The sequence below is a fragment of the Penicillium alfredii genome (assembly GCF_028826965.1).
Source record: "Penicillium alfredii strain IBT 34128 chromosome Unknown utg000007l_segment0_segment0, whole genome shotgun sequence".
NCBI classification, from domain to species: Eukaryota; Fungi; Ascomycota; class Eurotiomycetes; order Eurotiales; family Aspergillaceae; genus Penicillium; species Penicillium alfredii.
Genome location: NW_026622704.1, coordinates 3087766 through 3111838, shown reverse-complemented (window position 1 = coordinate 3111838; position 24073 = coordinate 3087766). Strand labels below are relative to the sequence as shown.

The 24073-nt window shown below is 50.7% G+C and overlaps 12 protein-coding genes across 12 annotated transcripts; 4 read left to right on the top strand and 8 right to left on the bottom strand.

The window, feature by feature from the left end:
- Nucleotides 1–588: 588 nt before the first annotated feature.
- Nucleotides 589–1795, bottom strand: NUU61_005835 (S-methyl-5-thioribose-1-phosphate isomerase; the record flags this gene model as incomplete). Its single annotated transcript, XM_056656417.1, has 2 exons — nt 589–1213; nt 1272–1795. 2 exons carry the CDS (start codon nt 1793–1795, stop codon nt 589–591), a joined length of 1149 nt encoding a protein of 382 aa, XP_056512030.1.
- Nucleotides 1796–2132: 337 nt separating this feature from the next.
- On the bottom strand, nt 2133–2987 carry NUU61_005834 (formyltetrahydrofolate deformylase; the record flags this gene model as incomplete). The annotated part of the gene is made up of 1 exon (XM_056656416.1): nt 2133–2987. One exon carries the CDS (start codon nt 2985–2987, stop codon nt 2133–2135), a length of 855 nt encoding a protein of 284 aa, XP_056512029.1.
- Nucleotides 2988–3626: 639 nt separating this feature from the next.
- NUU61_005833 (uncharacterized protein) lies at nt 3627–4910 on the bottom strand (the record flags this gene model as incomplete). The annotated part of the gene is made up of 1 exon (XM_056656415.1): nt 3627–4910. One exon carries the CDS (start codon nt 4908–4910, stop codon nt 3627–3629), a length of 1284 nt encoding a protein of 427 aa, XP_056512028.1.
- A 339-nt stretch (nt 4911–5249) lies between these two features.
- NUU61_005832 (uncharacterized protein) lies at nt 5250–7417 on the bottom strand (the record flags this gene model as incomplete). The annotated part of the gene is made up of 2 exons (XM_056656414.1): nt 5250–6629; nt 6788–7417. The coding sequence occupies 2 exons, from the start codon at nt 7415–7417 to the stop codon at nt 5250–5252; spliced, it is 2010 nt and encodes a 669-aa protein (XP_056512027.1).
- A 756-nt stretch (nt 7418–8173) lies between these two features.
- Nucleotides 8174–9379, bottom strand: NUU61_005831 (agmatine deiminase family protein; the record flags this gene model as incomplete). The annotated part of the gene is made up of 2 exons (XM_056656413.1): nt 8174–9222; nt 9289–9379. 2 exons carry the CDS (start codon nt 9377–9379, stop codon nt 8174–8176), a joined length of 1140 nt encoding a protein of 379 aa, XP_056512026.1.
- Nucleotides 9380–10016: 637 nt separating this feature from the next.
- Nucleotides 10017–11768, bottom strand: NUU61_005830 (MFS transporter; the record flags this gene model as incomplete). The annotated part of the gene is made up of 5 exons (XM_056656412.1): nt 10017–10471; nt 10543–10645; nt 10717–11628; nt 11677–11697; nt 11760–11768. The coding sequence occupies 5 exons, from the start codon at nt 11766–11768 to the stop codon at nt 10017–10019; spliced, it is 1500 nt and encodes a 499-aa protein (XP_056512025.1).
- A 2388-nt stretch (nt 11769–14156) lies between these two features.
- NUU61_005829 (type III PLP-dependent enzyme) lies at nt 14157–15725 on the top strand (the record flags this gene model as incomplete). Its single annotated transcript, XM_056656411.1, has 4 exons — nt 14157–14424; nt 14556–14951; nt 15068–15595; nt 15643–15725. Coding segments are annotated over 4 exons (1275 nt in total), but the record flags the coding sequence as incomplete, so codon positions are not given.
- An 866-nt stretch (nt 15726–16591) lies between these two features.
- Nucleotides 16592–17472, top strand: NUU61_005828 (spherulation-specific family 4 protein; the record flags this gene model as incomplete). The annotated part of the gene is made up of 3 exons (XM_056656410.1): nt 16592–16668; nt 16737–17091; nt 17149–17472. 3 exons carry the CDS (start codon nt 16592–16594, stop codon nt 17470–17472), a joined length of 756 nt encoding a protein of 251 aa, XP_056512023.1.
- A 784-nt stretch (nt 17473–18256) lies between these two features.
- Nucleotides 18257–19082, top strand: NUU61_005827 (uncharacterized protein; the record flags this gene model as incomplete). Its single annotated transcript, XM_056656409.1, has 2 exons — nt 18257–18848; nt 18913–19082. 2 exons carry the CDS (start codon nt 18257–18259, stop codon nt 19080–19082), a joined length of 762 nt encoding a protein of 253 aa, XP_056512022.1.
- Nucleotides 19083–19738: 656 nt separating this feature from the next.
- Nucleotides 19739–20689, bottom strand: NUU61_005826 (dihydrodipicolinate synthase family protein; the record flags this gene model as incomplete). Its single annotated transcript, XM_056656408.1, has 1 exon — nt 19739–20689. One exon carries the CDS (start codon nt 20687–20689, stop codon nt 19739–19741), a length of 951 nt encoding a protein of 316 aa, XP_056512021.1.
- Nucleotides 20690–21694: 1005 nt separating this feature from the next.
- Nucleotides 21695–22522, top strand: NUU61_005825 (uncharacterized protein; the record flags this gene model as incomplete). The annotated part of the gene is made up of 4 exons (XM_056656407.1): nt 21695–21930; nt 21996–22042; nt 22099–22198; nt 22261–22522. The coding sequence occupies 4 exons, from the start codon at nt 21695–21697 to the stop codon at nt 22520–22522; spliced, it is 645 nt and encodes a 214-aa protein (XP_056512020.1).
- A 137-nt stretch (nt 22523–22659) lies between these two features.
- On the bottom strand, nt 22660–24071 carry NUU61_005824 (uncharacterized protein; the record flags this gene model as incomplete). The annotated part of the gene is made up of 3 exons (XM_056656406.1): nt 22660–23059; nt 23152–23738; nt 23844–24071. 3 exons carry the CDS (start codon nt 24069–24071, stop codon nt 22660–22662), a joined length of 1215 nt encoding a protein of 404 aa, XP_056512019.1.
- Between the last annotated feature and the right edge of the window lie 2 nt (nt 24072–24073).

The window sequence follows — 24073 nt, the reverse complement described above, 5'->3', positions numbered from 1 at the left end:
GAAAGGTAGTCCCTTTTGAGTACATGCAAGAATTCGGTCACGGCGGCCTCTTGTTGCAGGCCCACCGAGATTGTTCGTCTCGGTCCAGACCTCGAATTCCACATTCCGGTCGGGATTCCTTGTCGCATGTATCAAGACAACCAGTTGAGAAGGTGGGAGTGCTGATGATCAGGATAGATACAGCGAAGAGAGTGTGAATAAAGATTGAAAGAGGATTCAGATAATGATCAGGAAATACATGCAAGAAGGATTAGAAAATGAAAAAAAAAATATATCAAAAGCACTAGTCAAATAATCGGAGTAGTAGCAAAAGAACCATCTACATGCGAATCAAATAGTTAATAATGCTTCAAAATCTATTTTTCAGTATGTACTACGTCTCCTTAAGCCAGCCGAGCGAAGCGAGGGTCAGTGGCTAGTATTTCCTTGGCTATTGGAGAGGGGAGGGGTGAAATGACTGCCTTGGCTCTGGAGCAATGCTTCACCTCAAGATACTAAGAGGCCAGAGTGATAAGCTTGTGGTATATTGCTGAAGGGAAAAGGCCCGGCCCCAGCTGATGAAGGCGCGAGTGACGGTGCCAAACTGGATTAATGAGCTTGGTTATCGAACAAACCACCCATATGATACTGGCCATCGTCTCCTTTCTCGAGCACGCCCACCTCCGTGATGATCCCATCTATTAGAGTAGACGGAGTGATGTCGAATGCCGGGTTCCAAACATTGATCCCTGGCGCAGCAATTCGCACGGTGTCCAACGTCAAGCTGTCAGTGCCAGTCCCTTCGCGGGGACCTTTGATGCTAGTCACTTCGGTTGCCGGACGCTCCTCGATGATGATATCTTCCCCGGCTTTGGTGGCCAGGTCAATCGTTGTGAGCGGCGCTGCAACAAGGAATTTGACACCGTGATGCTTCGCCAAGACCGCTAAGCCATAGGTTCCTATTTTGTTGGCCGTGTCTCCGTTGGCTGCAACCCTGTCTGCACCCACAACGATAGCATTGACGCCCGCCCTGGAATCTGCAAGAAGTGCCGCGGCCATCGAATCCGTAATCAGTGTAGCGGGGATACTGTCGTGGACGAGTTCGAAGGCTGTAAGGCGGGAGCCTTGGTTATATGGTCTCGTCTCCGTGCAATAAGCGTGGCGTAAGATGTGTTTCGTTGCTAGTGAGCGGACCACGCCTAGTGCTGTGCCATAACCTGAAGTAGCGAGGGAGCTAGACACTTTTTGTTAGCTTGAACGACTTGCAGGGATGTTGTTAGTGGTAGACTTACCCAGTATTGCAATGGGTCAAAACAGTGACTTGGGAGTCTTCTGATTTCGCTGCATGGGCGAGAATCCACTCGGCCCCGTTGTTCCCAATCTTTTGATTGTCCTCAAGGTCTTTTCCCAACATATCCTCCGCAGCCTGCATGAAAGCGGCGGCAACGTCGTGACCGGTAGACCCAGACTGACTTGCGCGATCGGTCACTAGGCTCCTCAGCTTGCGAACCGCATCACTGAGATTGACCGCCGTTGGCCGACTCGTGACAAGATAGTCAAGTTTCTTTGCGATAAACTCGTGAGTCTCCTTCGCTGCCTGGGGGATCTGATCTGCTGCGCTAAACGTCGACAGTTCAGCGGAAAGGGCGAGCATGGCCACAATAGCAATAGCTGGTGCGCCTCGGACTTTCATTTCTTTGATAGCATGCCACCCATCCTCGGCAGTTTGGATTGGGATGTATTTCTCGACGAATGGAAGTTGTAATTGATCTAGGATCTCGAGACGACCCTCGTGGTACTTGATGGCCTGCAACATGATGCCTTTCAGCGAGAAGTAAATGGGAGTGAATTTTCAGGGACTGTCACTCTGCCGCGGGGCAGTACGAGAGGGGCTGAGGGGTAGAAAAATCGATTCTACCAGCGAAGGCGGTTACGTAAGACTTCGTGGTGTCATTACCCAACCTTGGAAGTGTTGTGCTTCGATCGATACCTTATTCGGACATTAATCGACTACAATAGGCTTTCTGGTGTCCTGGTTTACTACATGAGTTGATGACGAATAAATATTGACCGAGATGTTGACCGAGAGGTAGGTGGAACTGTTGCCCCAGGCTTCTTGTTCTTGTTCTTTTTTTGTGTCATATATATCCATGTTAATTGAACACCACTGTCTTGTGTCCATTCAGCAGAACGCGGCGCTCTGTCACATACTTGACGGCAGAAGCCAGCACGTTACTCTCGACATTGCTGCCGGCATGGGTGAGCTCCTTGGGGCTCATGGCGTGGTTGACACGCACGACATTCTGCTCGATGATAGGGCCCTCATCCAGATCGCTGGTGACAAAGTGTGCGGTAGCCCCGATGATCTTCACTCCGCGATCATAGGCCTGGTGGTAGGGCCTGGCACCCTTGAAGGAAGGCAGGAAGCTGTGGTGAATATTGATAATCCGCCCAGACATCGCCTCGCATAGCGTCGGCGATAGCACCTGCATATAGCGCGCGAGCACAATAAGGTCGATATTAAGCTGGCGCACAAGCTCGAGTACTTGGGCCTCCTGCTGCGCCTTGGTGTCGGGGGTGACGGGGAGGTGGTGAAAAGGAATGTTGTAGGTGGTGGCTAGAGGGGTGAAGTCCGGGTGGTTCGAAACAATCAATGGCACTTCAATGTTCAGCTGGCCGGTGGACTGGCGGAAAAGTAGATCGTTGAGGCAGTGGCCGATCTTCGACACCATGATCAGCACGCGGGGCTTTTGCGCAGTGGGGTAGATCGCGAAATCTAGGGCGAATGACTCTGCCGTCGACGCGAAGGCAGTACGGAGCTGTGTGAGCTCAGGATTTTTCTCGCCAGCGGATGCAAACTGTGTACGCATAAAGAAGCGTTGCGACGTTGGATCACCGAATTGCGACGAGTCGATAATGTTGAGGTTATGCTGGACGAGGAAGGCTGTGACGGCATGAACGATGCCGGGGCGATCAGGGCCAGAAAGCGTCAGGATAAAGCTGGCCATGGCGAATTGCGTTGACTCCGAGAACTAAGAAAGACCGAAATAAAGAAAAAGCCCACAAGCGAATGCGGGATACAGTCGAACGTGAACCAAAATTATACATCCGAGCGGATCGGAGGTATTTCATTCCGATGATCACGTGTAAATATGCAGGATGGCCAGTTCGGTCTTCCGCCGCTCCCGACCGCCTGCCTGTTGGGGGGACGCTCCTTATTCCAACTTCTGGGGAAACTGCCTGAGGCTACGACATCTTGGTGCCTGGCAGGATTCGTTCTTCGCTCAACTCGTTGAGCATCTCTCTGTCGCTTCCTCCTGACCGGGTCCAGATGGTTTCCGCCTGGTCTATGTCTACATGAAGAACGCGACTGTTAAACACATTGCATCCCTACCCTAAGAATCCACCTAATTGCCTTAATAGCGTCTCTGATACATATCCAGCTGTATTTGCACCGCTTCAACTTTGAAACGAATAAAGTACACTCATAGATTGACTCTCCCGGCCGCTGTGAAAACGCCTGAAGCTTAGCACAAGACATGTCCATCGCCTCTTCCGCCATCATCCGAGAAACACCCAGCTGTGGCATAAGGGAGATATGAGCCCGGTGGCCATGTGTTCTGGCTATGAGGGTCTGAGGCTCGTTATCACCCTCGTAGATAGTTTCCGGTCCCCGAGAAACACCGTCCAAAGTCAACACCGTCCAAAGTCAGGTATGACTCTATCCCACCCTTGACGTGATCCACCATGGAAAACGGCGCATCATCCTCCCAGTCCGTCATTTCCCAAAGTTCGTCAACATCAATAATCTCATGTGGAATGCTGTGCGTATCCTGGTCCTGAAGGAATCGGCACAGTTCATCTGCTCGCCATTCGGAGTTCAGTGTTACTCGGAGTGGGAAAATCCCCAACAACGGCCCAGCTGCATTCTCCATTTTCGCTCCACCTAAACGCCGACCACTCGAGATCTGGAAGAAGATTATGTCGGCCTGGCCAGTAATAACGGCAAGTGTTACCGCCCAAGCGGCCTTGATAAGGGAATCAAGGATCATTCCAGGGGGAGCAACAATCCCATCCCGCGTTCTTTCGAGCTTGTGTTGCTCGAGCTGGGCAGAGAGCCCCGTGGACCCAGAAGCGTCAATTGGTAGATCGAGAATCAGTGCATCGGCGAGAAGATTTTCCCAATAGCGCACTGACTGGTCGCGGTCTTGAATGAATTTGCGAGAGCATAAAATGTCCTGGAACTGAAGACGGAAAGGCACGATACCCGTTTCGTATGCAGATTTCCAATCCTCCCAGAACAGAGCTAGGCAATACCCGTCCCAGATAATGTGGCTCATCTTCACAACCACAGTTACCACTTGCCTCTCGACATCTTGAATCACCATTACTTTGCCGAGAGGAGTCCCAGGCTGCGGACGAGTCGTGCCATCTTCTCTGACAATCTCTTTGACTCCGGCTTCCCCGGCACCGGTGAGTCGTTCGATCTTCCAATCGAAAGAATGTAGCACCGCAGCAAAGAAGGATTGGCCGTTGGAAACAAGAACGGTCCGAAGAATATCATGCTGGCGAACAACCTGTATCCAACTGTCGATGATGTGATCCAGATCCAATGATTCATCGATTCTGAAGTGCGCGAATACCCACTTATTGTTCTCTATCGTGATCTTTTGGTTGTCGTGCAACGGGTAAGCGTCCTTGATATTGGTGCGAGCGATTCCATGGGGCTCACAGACATGGCGCACCAGGAAATCTTCCCGACTAGGACTGTCTAGCAACGAGAATGGGGGCCATTGCTTTTCTAATTCCGCATCTCTCGCTCGCTGGGACATCGCCCAGCTCTCGGCTATGTCGCAGAGACGGGGACTCGGGTACACCCGAGCCAAGTTAAGGTCTCGACCTCGCCGGCGGGCTACACTCACTAATTTCATGGCTTCCACGGAGTCACCGCCAATGTGGAAAAGTCGCTCTCGGCCATGAGAACGGAAGGATTGATATTCAGTAAGGTTGCCCAAACATCGCGAAGTTCTAGCTCAGCGGGAGTCGATGGCTCGTGCATCGACTCTGCAAAGTGATACCGCGACAGCTCTTCCAAGGACAAACCGGAAGCAACGCGACGAAGAAGATTGCGGTCAGTTTTGGATGATGTGGCCATTGGAATGCGAGAAACGGGCATATACAAAGACGGAACCATAAACGGAGGCAGAAATTGAGCTAAGTTCGATGAGATTTGACGAGCGTCTCGGATTTTCCGGCTGCTAGGAAGCAGACTAAAAGAAGATCTGGTGTCTTCGTCTCGTGCAATAAACGCAACGAGTTGTAACCACGAGCTGGCTGACATCCTCCATTTGTAGGGCTCCATCCAAACTCTCCGACACCAACATAAACTGGGCCCCAGTTCTTCGCACCATCTTCACCAATCGCTGAGCAGGTTGAGATTTGTCCAGGGCTAAACAGACATTTCCACTCTTGAGCACGGCCAGCACTGTCACAACTATCAAGGACGACCTCTCGAAGAATAACGGCACAACAGTCTCGGGCCCAATCCGTAGACTCCGGATATGGCCTGCCAGTCGTGAAGACAACTCATTTAGCTGACGCGCAGTGAGGGACTTGTCCCATGAGTAGACTGCTTGCATGTCTGGAAGGACTTCCATTTTCCCCTGAACGAGATTGTGAAGGCAACATTCCACTGACGGCGGCATTGAAGAGTTCCAAGTGCTCAATGTCTCAAGTTCACGGGGGCTGACAGTGTCGATGTCCCGCAGTCTTGAGTTTGGATGGGTCCACGTCTGAACTAATACCAGCTGCAGCTGCTCGATGATCCGTTCAATTTTTACCGCATCAAGAACGGGATCATTGTACGCCACGCGCACCGACACACCTGCTTGATCGGGCATGATGGTACATTCTACCACGAGTGGGTAGCTTCTGAGATTGGGCAATGAATTAGGCTCATCCTCAGCTCGGATCAGTACCGAATTGCGCTGGATGACCGGGGGAGTTGAACGGACAATAAGTAACGACTGAAAGTTACAGGCAGCCGTTGGGCCGGGTCCCATATTCTGTATATGCTGCAATCCGGATTGTTCGTATGGTATCATGTGCAGCATTTGCTCATGAATTCCTTTCAAAGTCTCCTGGACAGTTGCATCGCGGTTGAGTTGTACTCTGAGTGGAACAATGGCAACGGTTGGGCCAACGATGCGCTCGATCCCAGAGACGGGTACACCTCGGCCACTGACTGTCGCACCGAAGACCACGTCATTTGAACCTGTGTATGCCGCGCATATCAGAGCCCACGCCTGTCGAATGCATGTGGATAATAGAAATTCGGTGTTACCACTCCGACGGACTTGGGCGTCAAAAGTGATATCACGCCTCTGCGATCGGTTACTCCATGTAGAGCTTAGTTGACGGGTGATCGGTGGGAATGAAAGAGCACGGCCGTCGTCCTCCAGGGCATTTTGTGAGTATGAATTCTCCTTCGCTTCATCGATTTCAGTGAGATACTGGACAAAAACATTGAATGCACTCGTGCTTTCAGCACTCGAAATCTCTCCCCGATAAACTTGCTCCACCTGCTCCAGCACCAGGCGTGTCTGCCATTCATCCCAAATCGAATGGTGGGCACACAGCACGAATGACCGCTGTGGTGTGCTAGCGTTGTTGACAACACGCAACCGGATCAAGGGCAATCCGAGGCCAAATTGAATATCGTCGGCCGAAGATCAACTTTGTCTTGACTGTCAAATTGTAGGTCATGTCATATCACAACCTGAATCCATCCTTTCGATTGAGTCTCCACTAGCCTGGTTCGCATAATCGGGTTCAAGTAGAAGACTGTCGCCCATGCAGCAGCCAGCCGAGCCATGTCTGCCCTTGGATCGACATGGATCACGGTGCGGATAACACCGGCGTCTTTGCCTCCATGCCTTTCCGATAGACTCATCCACCCTGCTTGAAAAGGGGTGCAGGGGTATATATCCTCGATCAGATCCTGGGATATCCCATAACCCATAGCTGCCTCTCTCAAGGTGGGTTGGAGGTGATTATTGGGAATCAAGCAAAAAGGACGTGGCTTTTCTGCCGGTTGGTCTAGGGTATCCTTCATGATGGTGGCCATGACATGGAGAACTTGATTGTCCATGATTTCAGAGGCAGAGAGCGAGATCCCTTTGACGCGGGCTGCAGTGCTCAGCTTCCTTTCTGCTATCGAGTCGCCCCCGAGTTGAGAGAAATCATCGTGACGCAGAACATGTTCGCCAGGCACATTCAAGTGGATAGCCCAGAGATCGCGCAACATAATCTCCTGGGGAGTCCAAGGAAGACTGTCGTTCTTGTTCACCGACGTGCGTCTCAGATTGTCGAATATCCGAGCTGCTTCGGTAATGATCTTGAGCTCAGCGGGTGGAATATAGCTCAGATGAGTCTCCATTGTTTGAAGATCCATTCTTCATCCACAGATGATAAATTAATTGATTCTTTCTGTCATGCACAAGATCTTTTGCTGCCAACGGCTTGGGGGGGTGGTCACTTTAAATTGGCCAAGAAGAGATCATCACGCCTCGAAACTATACAAAGTAGAAAGCACACTTGCCACCCTTGGCACCGTCGATGAAATTTTGTATTAATCTGAAATTATTGAAGGTACAATACATGACTAGCAAGCACAGAGGCATGGGCCCATGGCCCGATTTGAGTGATTCAGTAGGGCTCAAAGCTACAGATCAACACGAGTCCCTAGCGCCGAGGAATTGGAAATGACCAGGGGCATGAACACCCCACAGCCTTTTCGTTGGAAAAAGCGGGAACGTGGGACGATTTGTGAAGCATAGGGGCATACATAGATGGCAACGCCTGTCATTTACACGGCTCATTACGCACCCCCCAAGATCTGTCGGCCCAGCGGTATGAATTCATACAACGGCCCCAAGTTATGTATGTATATTCCATTGTAACTTTGTCTAGGGGCCGAATTGTTAATTGGGAAATGAACTCGCATACAGAAAAGGCAATGTATCGTTATCAAGGCAATATTCAAAGCATGGATTTTAGAGGCCTTAGGAGGATGGCGCGATAGATAGATTTTCATTATAGGATTGAAAGGATATAGAGACTGAAATTCAATCAATAACAAAACAGTATTGCTGCCTATATTCGCCTTCTTACTATTCTCCTTAACTATCTCCATCTACTCCATCGCAGGAACCTGTTGCGTGACGCAATGTAACACACCGCCAGTCAATGGAATGGCGTTGACCCGTACTTGCTTGACGGTCCGCTCCGGAAGCAATTGTTGGAGGAGGCGTAGCGCCTTCTGGTCTCTCTCCTCATCTCCAAACTGCGGAATGACGAGACCACCATTAACAAAATAGAAGTTCACATAGCTAATGGCGGGCTTCTCGTCATCAGCATTCACCATATGGGCCGGATCGGGCTCCTCGAGGATATGAATTTCCAGCCTGCGGCCCTTAGCGTCCGTCGCACGGTCGAGGATCTCTCGGATCTCTGCCGATAGCTCTTTCCATTCCGTAGGTCCCATATCGTGTGGTTTCGAGTGAACCACTACGCCTGGCCGGACGAATCGTGCCTCCGCGTCCATGTGGCTGTCTGTGATATCGATATTCTTCCGGCCGGGGAACCAGAGGACCTTCTCAATTCCAAGCAAGCGCTTGAGTTCCACCTCAATCTCGGCCTTGGCCATCCCAGGGTTCCGTGCCTCGTCAACAATACAGCTCTCGCTAATTATCAGGGTACCGTCACCATCATGGACACCCCCCCCGCCCTCGGCGCGAATAAGAGCGTCGATTCGCGTGACAGGTTCTGGCTCTCGATCATGCGCGATCACCCAACGTGCCCAGTTCTCGTTCTCTTGGAGCGTTTTCTCGTCCATCAGCGGCCATTGCTGGCCCCAGCAAATGCCGTCGTTTTCCGGCGCCTTGTTGCCCCACTCATTAAACCGGAAGTTCACGGCCACTCTCCGGCTAGGCAATGTTGGATCACGCACGTACACCGGACCAGTGTCCCGAACCCAGGGATGGTTCACCGGGGATGGGATCAAAGTGATATTGGAGGCGTCTTTCACATTGGCCTTGATCAAAGACTGGGCCAGCTCCATATCTTCAGGTCGGACGTGCATCCGGACTGGCTCAAAGTCGGCGATTGCTGCGGCGAGCTGTACCAGTTCCCGACAGAAAGCATCATGTTGGTTTGGGGGAAGCGACCATCGGGATGGGAACCCTAGAATTGTCGCACTATGGCGATCCTATTCAGCGGGCCAGACATATCGTCCATTGTGAACAATACCTGGCTCTTCTTTGGTAGTTGACGAGAGCCAGGACGTGGAGGTGAAAGAGAAAGAGAGAAGAAGCTTCTGGAATTTGTTCAAGAAATCCATGTTGTTGAATATATAGAGAATAGATACAAAGTCAGTGAGAAATAGTTATAAGAAGAAAGGCACAGCTTTGCCTTTGTTTTATAAGAAAATGTCCGGAGCATGGAAAATGCTCTACATAATGGTTGAGCTATTTATTATGTAGGTCTACTGTATCGTTTGACGCGACTAGCTCAATACACAATTATGGATTGTATTGGGAAGAGGAACTATTCCATTTCACTTCCATTGCGTTGATTACCGGTCTCATAATTATGGGTAACTGGGGCCACATCTCTTGGAAAATACTCATCCTTCGGGCATCGCCCTGTAAACCTAACCCCTATCCTAATCAAGTCCGGCAAGGGATCGACACTTGGTACGTACATGATCTGCCGGCTCCCGGGCGTAAACGGCGGCCTTGGCTAGCTCTGGCCTGGGGCAAAACTATTGTGCTTATGGTTCAAGAGGCCAGGGATCGTCATTCAAACAAGTGGACTGATGAAAAGTGGGCCTCGGGATTACTGCCACTATAGTAGTTGTATACTTGTACATCTTACACAACTCTAACGGGGCAACATTGTTTCTTACCCACACATTCTATTAAGGTAATCCAGTATCGGTTTCACCAGATTCTCATATATACCAACAGGGGCGCATATTATGCATCTTCGGGCGCCTTTTCGGGCCAAACTCTCCGGCCACCACTGAGCCAAAGCATAGGGATGGCTGTGATCCCAGCCAAGATACCAAGGAGAAGTGTCATAACTTTCCACCCGTAGTGATCGTCAACAAAGCCACTGATGAGCGGCCCTAGAGCTAAGCCCCCAAATTGCGCCATTGTCTCGAGGCTGAAGGCTTGCGCAATCGCACCGTTTTCCCCAAACACGCCAGGCTCCTTCTCTTCCATGTCGTCCAGCACCATCTGGAGCTCCACAAGCAAAGCAGGAATGGTGAGGTCGGCACAAGCCCCAACTAGACCCAGTAGGAGACAAAGGATGACCTTCTCTGTCAGGGTATTGCGTTCGATCAAGCGGAGACAGATCAGACAGGGCGCCAAAGCGACAAATCCGGTGAATGTAATCCACCGTGCCCCAAACTTGTCAGACAAGTAACCTGAATGGATGCGATAAGTCTTAGCCAGACGGTCGGCTCTGTGTACATTTATGGACCATGCCTCTACTTACCAAAAAGTGGCTGGAGGATGGATGCCACACAGGGTGGGAGGAAAACTAAACCCTGCCCCAAAGCATTCCAATGGAAGGTATCTTGAACGAAAATTGGGAGTGTCTAGGTGATGGCAAATCAAGTCAGCATAACACTCGTCCGCAAATCTGGGGAAACGAGGCAACTCCACGCACAGCATCGAAGGAAGAGAACACGATTGAGCTGACAATGACGGCCCAGCCAATAATGAGAATTCGCGGCTGTTTGAGTAACTTGAGAAGAGCAAATCTGCCCTTGCGTGTCCTGTCGTCTGTGGCGGGGGTAGAAGTGTTGACTTGCACACTTGCTCCTACCGCTGACTCCTTTGGACCATGGCGCTTTTCGTCGGGTTGTTGTTCTCCATCGGAGGATGGTGCCTTCCTCATACTAGCTTCGTCAGATGGCTCTTCGCTCTCCGAAGATGTCGCAGATGTCTCCTGTGGATCGTCACTCGTCTCTTCAGATAGATGCTCACTATCCGAAGGTGACGAGAGCCAACGGTTCGCGGTTCTCTTCTCCACCACCGCGAGTCGTAGGAACATGTCGAGGCCAACGATGCCAAATGCCATGCCAAACACCGCGTAGAAGCCTCCCTCCTGGTATACTATGCCTCCCAGTAATGGACCAGCCATAAAGCCTAGCGTCGTGGCGGTACCAATATACCCGAGCATCTGGCCGAGCTGCTTTTTGTCCACTGTATCCGTTACAATCGCAAGACCAGCCACGGCAACCATGGCCGTCGCGGAACCTTGCAGCACTCGCGCAACCACATACCATGCGACCGAGCGAGCAGCGGTCAACGCCGCCATCGACCCAGCAAGAAGAATAAGTCCGAGCAGATACAAGCCTTGGCGTGTACCAGAGACATCTAGCGCATATCCAAAAATCGGGCTGGAGACGAGGGCTGAGACAGCTTCAGCGATAAGTAAAATGCTGTTCCAATGTTCCCCTATGATGAATTCTTTGTGTGAGCGACCAAGATCTTCAATCGAGCAGGGCATCAACATACGATCTTCATATGCCACTCCAGCCCGATCAACCAACGCTGTGGGCATAACGGGAACAATCTGTCTTGTGTTAGATCGGACTCAGACATTGGGTCGAGTCGAGCATACCATAGCGTAGAGAAAAAGGTCCTAGTCAAACAGCCATCAGCTCAGAGCCAGATTGGAAGAATTGGAATACAAATGATAAATACCGTGAACATCGACAGCGAGATAGTGGTCACGATGAAAGACTGCGACGATCGCAATTGCAGCAGCCATGGTGGCCGGTCACCTATCGGGAGTAGTCGCTTGAGCGAAACCATGATAGATCCCCAGAAATGACCGCCACAGAAACTTAGACAATGTCAAGGGGTTTTGCTGGTGGACTGCAAGCTCCCCCGCATACAAAAGGCTCAAGGCTAGCCGCTCGATGGAGATCAACCCTAAGAGCCCAACAACGGGGCGTGTCAATTAGGGCAAAGCCACGTTATAGATCATCCGTTGCCCGAGGAAGTGGCCAGAACTTTAAGGATTCGAGGCATGAAGGATCAAATATGGAAACTCTTCTCGCCCCGTGCAGCGATGAGGATTTGCTTCTGATGGATTCTGGGTAGCCGTGCCCTATAGTCGGACCCACACCTTCGGCGTTGGTCCACCACCGCTCAACGCGCATTCTCGTCTCAACACACATTTTTGATTTCCATCTGCTTTTTACCCCTATTTATCATGTCTAAATCGTACAAAAATACAGAAAAGCAAATTGCTGATGCCTGCGAAGATGGTAAACGCGAAAAAAAAAAAACAACCAAATTTCTCTGCTTTGGCGCGTAAATTCGACGTTCCTCGCTGTCGACTGTATGCTCGCTTCCACGGTCGCGAATCTCGATCCTCTCGTCCCTCAATCAACAAATCCCTTGATATCTCGCAAGAGAAGGCCCTGATTCGCTGGATTCGATAGCTTGATTCTTTGCAAGTTCCAAGTTCCGCCTATAATTCGTATGGTTGAGCAATGTGCGAATCAAATTCTGAAGCGGAATGCTGCGGATGACGCGTTCCTACGCGTTTCGAAGAATTGGCTATATCGCTTCGTCGGATAACTCCTACCGGACCTATAGTTAATAAAACAAAAGCTACTTAAGAGAAATCTATCAGAAATAGAGGATATAGGCTTTTTAATAGCTTGGTTCGAACGTATAGAGCTCTATATCACCGATATTTAATTAAAATATACTTCGACGAAACTAGGTTCTAGTTTAGATAAGGTAATCCTACGAGCGTTACTAGAGAATTATTTATAGCTATTAAGTGTATTATAGCTAATAGCTTTTTTTTCTTTTTACTTTATTTTTCGCGGTGAATATCATCTCGAACGATAATATAACTCCCCTAGCCTCCCCGACGACTATTAAATCGCGTCGAAAAAGAGCAAAAAAGAGTACTAATAATAGATAGGTATAGTTCGTACGTTATATATAACTTTATCGAATTCTATTATAATTATTTAATTCTCCTAATTTATTTTGTACTCTATACGACTTATATCTACTTATATCGTAATATTAGCAAAAAAGTGGATAGAAATCAAAACTTTGCGTTGAGACGAGAATGTGCGTTGAGCCGTGGAGGACCAACACCGAAGGTGTGGGTCCGACTATAGGGTACTATAGGGGACGGCTACGAACTTGTCGCAAAGGATCTAATTTGGTGTTGTAAGCACGAAAGGATCTGGCTCAAGACAACAGTTAGGACTGCGCAAGCAAAAAGCCACGCAAGTCGCAGAAGAATTTTTTTTTTTTTTTTTTTTTTTTAATCCCTTTCATCGGAGTTCGGCAGGTCTACAGTACATACTCGCCCCAAATGGCCCCCTAGTTTGTCATAATAAAGGACATGCCCCTGTTCGTGGCCACGAAGACTGACCCAACCAATAGCGAAGTAAATATGAATTATGATTATATCATTTTCTGCATCTTTGAAGAATATAGCACTCTCGACTCATGCTATTTGGAAATTCGGATGAGACATATACCTGAATAGGAGAAGCCTATTCCACGAAAGCTGTTCCTACTTATAGTATATGATTCAAATGTTTTGTGCATCCACGAACCCCAAAAATTGAGTCCGATCCTTCCTGCAGTAAGAAAGCAAACTGGACTTGATTACGGCGAGAATTAGAAAGTCCATTCTATGGGGGATTTCCATGCCCCACTCACCAACTCCATATAGATCTAACAAACAGCTCATTTCGCCTTGGTGTGGGGTTGCGTAAGTTATGGTGCAACCCATGTAGCTGCTCTCCATATTTAGACCAACAGTTTCGGTGTTGGTATTGGTCTAGGTACTATTATGGGTGGAGATTACAGCCCCCGTCGATCTTCGGGCGTCGCGGGTGCCTGGTCGGGGCATTTGTCTCAATGATCTGCAAACAAATGTGCTCTCCTGTAGTTTTCCTTTGGGTAAGAAATAAACCAAGTATCAGTACGCCGTGCGTAGGAAGAAACGAGGCCAATTTGCTGTAGATCAAAGCGCTTCATATCTCCTTCTTTTCGCTCTTTTTATGGTCTGTACAAATTAATGCAATTCGATCCAAACTCCCCCCATCGTTTTTCGGGATGTTAGGCCCTTTGGTTTCTGCAATCATGGGCCTCCTACCGACTCCTCGTGAGGCTGTCCTCCCTATCAAACCGATCCCGAGCCAGGAATACCAGAAACCCTCACCAGAGGAATTGGTGGACCTAGTCATTGAGAGACACATTTCCCGGGTGTCAAAACGCTCAGTTGTGGGCGGTGACGAGTCATTCTTCGTGGCCGACTTAGGCCAGGTCGAGCGTCAACATCTACGCTGGACAAGCAGTCTGCCAAAAGTGCGGCCATACTATGGTGCGTTCAATTATTTTTCCCCCTTAAAGTTTTATGGCCCTACGAAAATATCATATATGTCCGGATATAGTTCAACCATGTTGAACCAAAGAGAAGGCCTTATCTCAAGCTATCAAGCTAATTTCTCATAGCGGTAAAATGTAACTCAGATCCCACTTTGCTCAAGTTCCTCGCCGATCTCGGCACGGGATTCGACTGTGCATCGATTGAAGAGATGCGTGCGGTCCTAACCCAGGGTGTGGACCCGGCCCGGATTCTCTTTGCAAATCCATGCAAGTCTCCCGCAGCACTGGCCTTTGCCCACCACGCTGGCGTGATCCAAACTACTTATGATAATATCGATGAGTTGGAAAAGGTGAAAGCGTATATGCCGGAGGCACAGCTTCTCCTTCGGATTTACGCGGAAGATGATGGTGCACTCATCAACTTAGGCGACAAGTTTGGCGCACATCTAGATACGACGGAACCACTGCTTTCGCGGGCGCGAGAGCTGGGGCTAGATGTGATTGGGGCAAGTTTCCACGTAGGTAAGAAAACACTTATTTCATTGGTCTACATAACTCCATTCGGAAAGGACCAGATCTAGCACCAATATCGGGGAACATGTCGACGCATCTGAGCTAATTATCTCCTCTCAACGCAGGGACCGGTGCCACAAACCCTAATTCCTTCACAAGAGCCATCAAAAACGCTCGCTCCGTTTTCTCGCAGGCCGAGAAACTGGGATTTCACCCAAAGATCCTCGACGTGGGCGGGGGGTTCCAGGACAGCCATTTCGAGGCAATGGCGACTGCATTGCGCGATACAATCTCTGCTGAGTTTCCCATGGGCGTGACTACCATCGCCGAGCCAGGCCGGTTCTACGCTCGCAGCGCATACACACTCGCCTGTCGAGTCATTTCACGGCGGCGCCAGCTCGGAAGCGCTGCCAGTGCCGGCGTGCCGGACATGCTATATCAGAATGACGGAGTGTACGGGAATTTCATGAATGTCATAATGGAGAAGGAGGCGATGGTCCCATCCTTGATTATATGTGAGCCACGGCAAATGGGCCAGCACCGGTACTCAATTTGGGGGCCGACCTGTGATAGCATGGATTGTGTTACGCCGGAGGTGAATCTCGAAGCGGAGGTTGACCTGGGTGATTGGCTCAAGTATAGGAATATGGGTGGTAAGTGAAGCCACCTCAAAGGTAATTTTATTACTGACTCGTGGCAGCATACACGATGACTACGGCTACCCAGTTCAACGGCTTTAAAAGCACACGTGACGTAATCTACGTCAACAGCAATAGACTTGTGGGGTATTATTAGGTGTTTGGGAATATGGTTGGCCTGGTATGCGGCGTTGGATGCAACAACTCATCAAAATAAGTCGAGAGTTTGGGTCGAGATTTGACTGAGACTCAAAAGCTACCCCTCTTAATCATTCGAGGCCCCCAAAAAGAAAAAATAGAAAGAAAATACATCGATATTTACGGCACTGTTGATCGGCTTTTGCTTTCTGCGATTCCAGGGGCGACCTTTCGCTTAATTGATGGGGCTAATTATATATTCAGTCCCTATAAAGCAATTGCTGCTTGGCACATACTAAGACCATGGGTTGGAGAAAGATACATAATTTAACCGGGATCGTTCATATTGTGTGGTAGAGCTGGTACTAGGAGGCGCCGAGACTGTTGTGTTGAAAAGTTCGCTAACTTCGTGGTCACTCAGCTGAGTCGACTATTCCAATCAAAGCTAGCCGTGCTCTTACAAGTGCACTGCTGGTGTCTCGGCTCTGAAACAACGTGCCCTTGTTCATATTGACTACCTCATCTGAGACCCTTTGTGCATGGCGCGGCCAAGATCCGCCACTACTATACATTGGGCACTGAGACATACGAAATTATTTGGTCGGGCGATGAGTTTTAGGCCGTTGCTGTCCGTGGATTTGATAAGATGATGGTTTTTTTTTTTCTTCGATTCCACTTTGCAATCAGTTTCCCTCATATCCGCCTGTAACCCCTCTTCCGCGATGTCTCTACTCTCCGAGAGAAACGTGAGCCGATGCGGATGTCTTCAGTCGAAAAAAAAGTCGACTAATCTTGGCAGTTGTGCTCTTTGTTGTAATTCTCGCGGCTGTTATTCCTCCCGTTGTTATCACCACGCTGCGGAAGAAAAACAACATGGGCCCAAAGTCTAAGGTGTTCGTGCCACTCTACGTGTACCCCGCCCCTGGAGCGTGGACGCCGCTGGAAAATGTGTATGTTGCACGCTTTTCAATTAGCCCAGAACCCCTCAATGCCAGACCGGGAGGTTAAGACGCCACAGGATTTCTGCTCACCCCGACGTCAACTTTACCATTGTCATCAACCCGGGCAATGGGCCCGGGCCTGATACTCTGCCCGATGCCAACTATACTCGAGAAATCCCGACGATTGCTTCCTACGAGAACGTGCGTCTACTGGGTTATGTCCACACTACTTATGCCAAGCGCAATGTTTCCCTAGTTCGCGAGGATATCAAAACCTACGCGGCGTGGCCGACTGCCTCCAATCTGCATCTCGCAGTGCAGGGCATTTTCTTCGACGAAACGCCTCAGCAATATAGTGCACACTCACTGGCATATTTACAGGATTTGGCCAATTTTGTCAAGGGCCTGGATGGTCTTGGGCCCAATCAGTTTGTAAGCTGTGATTCTTTAATCAAATTTGTTCCTCTCCCTGCTAATGCTCATTGATAGGTCGTTCACAATCCTGGCACTATTCCAGACTCGCGCTACTTGTCAATAGCCGACTCGACTGTCGTGTTCGAGGAAACTTATAGTACGTTCCAGCAACGGCAGGGTGCCAAATTGTTCACGAGCATTCCGGAAAGCAACCGCACCCAATTGTGCGCCGTTGTTCATTCGGTCCCGGACGATATCGAAGGCAGAGAGCTTCGCGGTCTCGTTAAGCAAGTTTGCAAGGTGGCAGATGAGGTGTTTATCACCCATCTCAACACAGACTATTACTCTAGCTTTGGTTCGAAGTGGGCCGAGTTTGTCGATTTGATGGCAGCTCAATGATAAGGCCACAATTGATATGTTGGGAAAGGAGTGAGTGATGATGGTTTATTCTGTTTTTGGCTGAATTTTGAGTTGTTGGTTCCTTCAGGATACTTTCTAAGGTCGATGCCATTAGCAGAGCAGCGATGAACGTCATGATCTTCTTTTCTTGGCTCTATTTAGTTTTGTCGTCTACTCTCCTCTTGAGGAGGTTCCATGGTCTCTTTGGTCCGCATGAGCCGCAGATATATACATGAGGGGAACCACCTACCTCGGACCGTGGCCAAGGGCATCAACCCCATTCTACTCAAGAACAACGTGGAACCACGGATTTTGAGGATTTTATTCCTCGACTACACAAAGTAAAAAGACTAATGTTTTGGATATTAGTACTGGGGCGCATTTTTCGTCGTTACAAAGAGAGAGTCGAGGGAGTTCGATTCCAACGAAATGGCTATGGCGTGCTCGAGCCAGGAGGATTGCTCACCTTCTCACACAATCCCGAAGGAATGTGAGACAAGAAGAAAAGGGAGCGGTGAATGGGGATATAAATCTGCTTCTTTGCATTTGATTCACATTGTGTCCATTTTTTGAATTATCTAGAGTATCTCTGTGTCTTGATATTCCTCCGTTGGCCTGACTCGGTTTATCCTATGCGACGCCTTGTGATACAACCCTTCAGATCTTATAATTTAAAGGCGCTGCTCGGAAAACCAGATCTTCATTTTTTTTTCAGGTCTATTACTTCTTGTCTCTTCAAGCGCCGAGTGCACCCCGGTCAGGGTTTCCCCAGGCGAACTGAAGTATGGCCGTGAGTGTAGCGGTCCCAGCGCAAAGCAGTCCAGCAACCACGAAAAACAGCCATGCTGTCGACAAATCAAATCGTCAATTGCCTTTAACCCGACTGTTGCCCCACACGCTGGTGACTACCGACTTCGACGCGCAGAAATTCCACGCGGCAGCATCATTGCAACTGCCATTGCGCCTTGGAGCGTCCGCAGTGGCAGCTACAGACACTCGGCTCATCGCCTCACCCTACAACGCGCCGGCTCATCTTCTGGACCTTGAAACGCTAGACACACAAGACCGGTTGTTGGCGCTGGCGCTGGCGACCTTTAAGCCCATCCGCGACGACTATGCCACCGCGACATACACCGAATCCTTCAACTGGAGCGAGGTCTTGGATCTGGTGAGGACATTGGCACACGCCGAGGGCCATGCATGGACTGCGCAGTCATTCTATGTGGTGGTTTTCCGGTCGAAACTTCAAGAAGATGCCGATCCGGACCGACTGTATGCGCTCGATGCGCATTCACATCAGGAGGCGACTGCCAGTGGCGGGCTGCTGAAGTATTGGTTCGGGACCAAAGATGAGAACCACCAGAATTTGGCAACGTGTAAGTCATTTTGATGGATAGTCAGGGGGATGTGTGCGTTTCTGTGCTGATCAACTTTGCTTAGGTCTCTGGCGCAGTCGCGAAGATGCCAGGCTGGGAGGCCGGGGGCCGTGGCATGCGCAAGCGAGGGCAGCTGCACAAGAGCTATATAAGCATATTCTATTCACAACGCTGAAACTGGTCATTAAAGATGAGGCGACATCTTGGACAATCAGTGATTGGGATGAGACATAGTTTCAGAGGCAATTTGTGTGGCCTGTGGTATACGGTTCCTTAGCCCAATGGTATCTTTTTCCTAGTCAATCCCGTGCTTCCAAGGTTCTCCTTTCTTTCTTTCTCCTTAGAGCTCTGGTGCCCATTGAGTCGCCAAGTGAGTCGCCAAGTGAGTCGCCAAGTCCAACTAGGGCGCCCAGTCCCGAATCCACATGGTGTACACGGTCAGAAACATTATTACCAGTGATTCTCTCGCCGGAAAATTGCCCCAAACGACCCACCCGAAGTGGTCAGCGTGACTGTGGAACTGGGCGACAACGGGGGAGTCAGTGAGATCAGGAGGATCAGAGAGACTTACCACGCCCTAGAGTACTCAATACGACAACGCGAGAGTACGCAAGTCCCTACAGCGACGTTGTGACGGTGGGGAAGAACGGCCGAGGGCGCATTTTCTACAACCCTACGGCCGGGGATAGGGGCAAGGCAGAACCCCGCTGAATTTACGGGTTCCAACGCTAGTTTGGGCGCAAAGGACAGCAGGTATGAAGTGATTAGGCTCTTCAGCGATCGTGGGAAGGACGGAGGTTTCGCCGCTGTGACCCTGACAGCAGAGGGAAAACAATTGGGAAATAGCTGGTAAGGTATCATGATTCACACTGCTTTAGCTGGTCATACCATTACGCCGCCTTTTCGAGTGCTTGTTCCAAATCCATGCCCTCCCGAAACTCCTCATGAATGGCTGCCGCAGCCTTCTCGGACGGTACCACGCAGGGCCGCCGAGGCAGCCCACCGTACCCGTGATACGACTGCAACGCGCTCTTGACCGCGATAAACCCCCCATGAATTGCAGCCCAGTCGGCACGGGCGACCACCGCCTGCACCTTCTGGGCCTCTTCAACCTTTCCGCTGCGGTACAACTCCAGGACTCGCACGCTCGATCGCGGGATGAGATTGGCAACGCCGCCGATGATGCCCGCGCCGCCCGCGATGAGGGTTTGCAGCGTGAAATCGGCAGACCCGCCAAAGGTCAGGAAGTCCGGCTTGGCACTCGCCGCGATGCGCGCCAGTTTACCTGTGTTGCCGCAGGTGAGCTTGCACCCGATGATGTTAGGATGCTGCGACAGGGACAAAATATCGTCGGAGCTGAGGTCAAGCCCCGACGACGCTCCCGGGAAGTTGTAAATCAACACTGGCACCGGGGAGGCATCGGCCACGGCCCGGAAGTGGGCGTGAAGGGCTTCCGCATTCACCAGCGCCTTGTAGTAGCTCGGCGGCAAGACCAGCACGGCGTCGGCGCCCGCGGCGCCGGAGTCCTGGCAGAATTGAACTGTCTCGCGTGTTGACGCAGCGCCACAGCCAGCGATCACGGGCATTGATGTGTAGCCGGCTGCATCCACCGCGCGACGAGTCGCAGCGGTGATGGCCCGACGCTCCTCACGATCCAGATGCACCGCCTCTCCATTACTCCCCTGGGTGACCAGACCAGTCACCCCGCTGCGGGCCAGGTAGGCGGCGTGTCTCTCGACAGTCGGCAGGTCGACCTCCTCGTCCGGGCGGAAAAATGCGACGGTGGGAACGTAGACGCCGTGGGGGAGGGGATTCTGTTTGGTAGCGCCGTTGGCCGTCATTGCGCTTGTCCTAGACGAAGTTCGTCTGGATGATAAAGGTCAGTTGGTTGAATGGTACGTAGCAGCGTCAGTGCCTACCACAATTCACGAGTATATTCTGCGAGACCCGGGGAAAGAACAAGATTGAAATATCGCGGGCCTCCCACTAAATAACTCCCCGGAAAGCCGATCCCCACCCCCACGCCCACAACACTCGGTGCCCCCGCGTGGGAGCTTCTTATCCACTATCGCTTCTTTGCTGGTATCTTCGGGGTTCCCCCCACGTCGCATGCGGGGTTGAAGTGGGATTCCTCCAGGTTGAACGATGTACGGCGGGTCCCTTGACGTTTCCCCAGCAAATGTGTCTGTTATGAACCATCTGTGGAGGGATGGTTATCTATTGACAAATCATATGTGAACATTACCTAGGTACTGCAGGTAGGGTAGGGGCTTATACATATCTTGGCACGCAAAGGCTGTCGGGTCTGGGTGACCTGTAATCATTGTGACCGGAAGATTTTTATCTGTTGTCATGAGCCCTCCTGTATCAAGTACTGCGCCGGCTATAGCAGCCATAGCCATTTCTTGTCGGATATATGAGTAGCCTAGGGCCTGCTAGATTCCCTATGATGATAATGTTGGCCCTTTGGTCTTAGGATTGGCAAAAGCTTCATACTCCCAAGTCTCATTCTAACTATACAACAAAGCCCACAACCGGAGAGCACAGATTTCCCAGGGATTGAAGAGGTTAAATCGTTTACTACTTTGTTTTCCTCGTCTGGTCTGAGATCTCATTGATCATGCTAGTTCATCTAGTTCATCATTGATTCGATCGATGGAAAGGGCAGTCGATATACTGTCACTACCTTATCCCAAAAGCGGCATTACCATTGCTAGATAACTACGGGTTTTCTCACTCTGCCATAACCGCAAAAACCGTCGTTTCATGCTCGGCATTGGGCTCTAGATCGACACACCCCCTCGCCCCGCATCCCAAAAGTGAAATCCTTGTTCTGCTCATAGCCAATGCAGACTAAGTTGGTATTTACACGTCCCGGGGGCCTCAAACCTCCTCACTCTCCCCCAGCGCTGCTGTCTACCCCTCGTCGTCTCTCCCCTTTACCTCAGCTCAAGAATGCTTCAATCGATGCCAAGAGTCCAGATACCACGAGACAGGCGACAAAGCTAAGTCGGATGGCTATGGAGCTTGCCCTCGTGTCCCGTGCCGATGCCCGTCGCGCTCTCCAGCGGCTGCAAAATGGGTATCGTGACAAATCTGGTTCCGGATATCCGGCTGCTATCACCAACGAGGCTGGTTGCATTCTAGTGCGCAAGGCGCCAAACCGAGAGGCACGCGGACCTATAAGCTGAAGTGTAAGATGTGGCGAGTTCTGACGGTTTCAACTAGGATAACGGCTACGTTCACATAGCACCAATCGTGCGCCGATCTCGAGTGCTGAAGGGGATACCGCCGCGCCGTACGCCTGCGCCGCAAAACGCCCATCGCCCGGTCGTTCTGGCGGAGAAGACGTGAGTTCCACACACTGCGGATGCAAAGAAAACCAGACTTTGCTGACAATGCTCCCAAACAGAGACGAAGAGATTGCGCGGTTGCTGGCTGGAGAACAGGCGAGCCACCTATGCCACCAACCCACTTGTGTGAACCCTGACCACATTGTGGTTGAGCCAAAGATGGCCAATGAAGCGCGCAAGGGATGCCGGTCCCTGGGGCCTACCATCAAGACAGTGTGGAATGGCAAGGTGCTAAGTTTACCACCACGGGGCGTGTGTAACCGCCCTGGCCAAAGATGCGTGTTTATGATCGAATGGCGGCATGCTGTTGCTGATGAATGAGGTTGAGATTGATGAAATGATGTACTTTGTATTCATAATAATAATAAAGCCTGGAGGTAGTTCCGAGCTTGGTCCATGATACACAGTATCTACTGCTTACACACTATTAGATATGAACCGATGGTCTCCACCGGTCCTTAGTGAAATGGACACTTCCCCGTCCGATATCCCTTTAGCTCATGCATTGCCTCCTCCAACTGCTTTCGCCCTTTTCCTTCGAAGTAGCTGGGACCGATGTCCGGAATGATGTATCCTCCAGGATAGTACTTGTTCCCCTCATCTCCAGGTACTGGCTTTCCGAGGAACCAAGTCAACCACGCCATGGGGCCCCAGCGGTTCCAGACCGTGGGCTTGACATAATATGGTGCCGCCTCCCATTTCGTGAGAAAGAAGCGTTGATGGTCATCTGGCTGCTCGGTGAAGGAAGCGTAGCGCAGAAAGTATGGTCTGGGTGGTGCCAGGTAGCGTAAGAAGAGTTTGCGGGTGTTCAGCAGGGCAGAGAAAAGAGATGCAAAGAACCAGGTCGGCGGATCATATCTATTTTAGCCGTCAGTGGGATCGATATTTCATTTCATCCCAAAATGAGGGTTGGAAAGCAAAGACAGCACTGGAGCAAGAAAAACACTTACAGCATCGCCCTCCGTAACCGGTCATCCATCATAAACGATACAAACTGCAGTCCGATCGGATGCAGCCCTTGAGGCAGCAGATATAAGAGTATAGCAGTCGTCTGGTCTGCCGTCTCCCGATTCTTTGCGTCTGGGACCATATATCTCTCCTCGTAGGCCATACTCCACGCATCCATCTCCTCGAGCCACTGGAGACCATCGCGGAACCCCGTTGGACCGGACGGCAGCTCGTCATACTGGATCTCCAGTGCGTCGCCGATGCTTTTCCAAAAGGTCCCGATCGCACAGCGCTCGAGATCACTCAGGCGGCGCCACTCGAACCGATCGATGAAGCGGACGGGCTGCAGCGCGAACAGCGCCAGCGTGTATAACATGTCCGCTTCGAGAATTTTGCCTGAGGCACGGTAGCCACTGTGCAGGAACCGCGTACGGGCAAGCGAGAGATACGCCCGGGGTGAGGTTGGGCTGTTTCCCACCATCTCCTGCACGAGGGCGCTGGTATCGGTGTAGCGTTTCAGCGAAGTATCTGGGTTGGAGAGCTGGCTGGTTCTGGTGAGGAGGTGCGAAATAGTAGGAATGCCATAAGTCTTCGCGGGGATGTTAGTTTCTCGAAGGGAGAGAATGCATCGAGATGAAGGATAGCAGAGTTGAGAAAACGGTCTAATATGAAATGTTCCATCACGTATTCATACCCTAAACAGCGCAAATTGCAAAGATTTGATGAACATAAAGGGGAACTCGAGCTGGGCGACGGTTTTCTGGATTTCAAAGGCATCTTCATCGGTCATTCGCGCCAGGGACTCTCGTGTGGGGTATGGGTATTGCTGGTGGAGTTGGTGGCGGCGCCGAAAGCGCAGGGAGGTGGTCACCACCGGATACACGAACAGTAGCCCCAGGGCGTAGGGGAGCAGAGAATCCATGG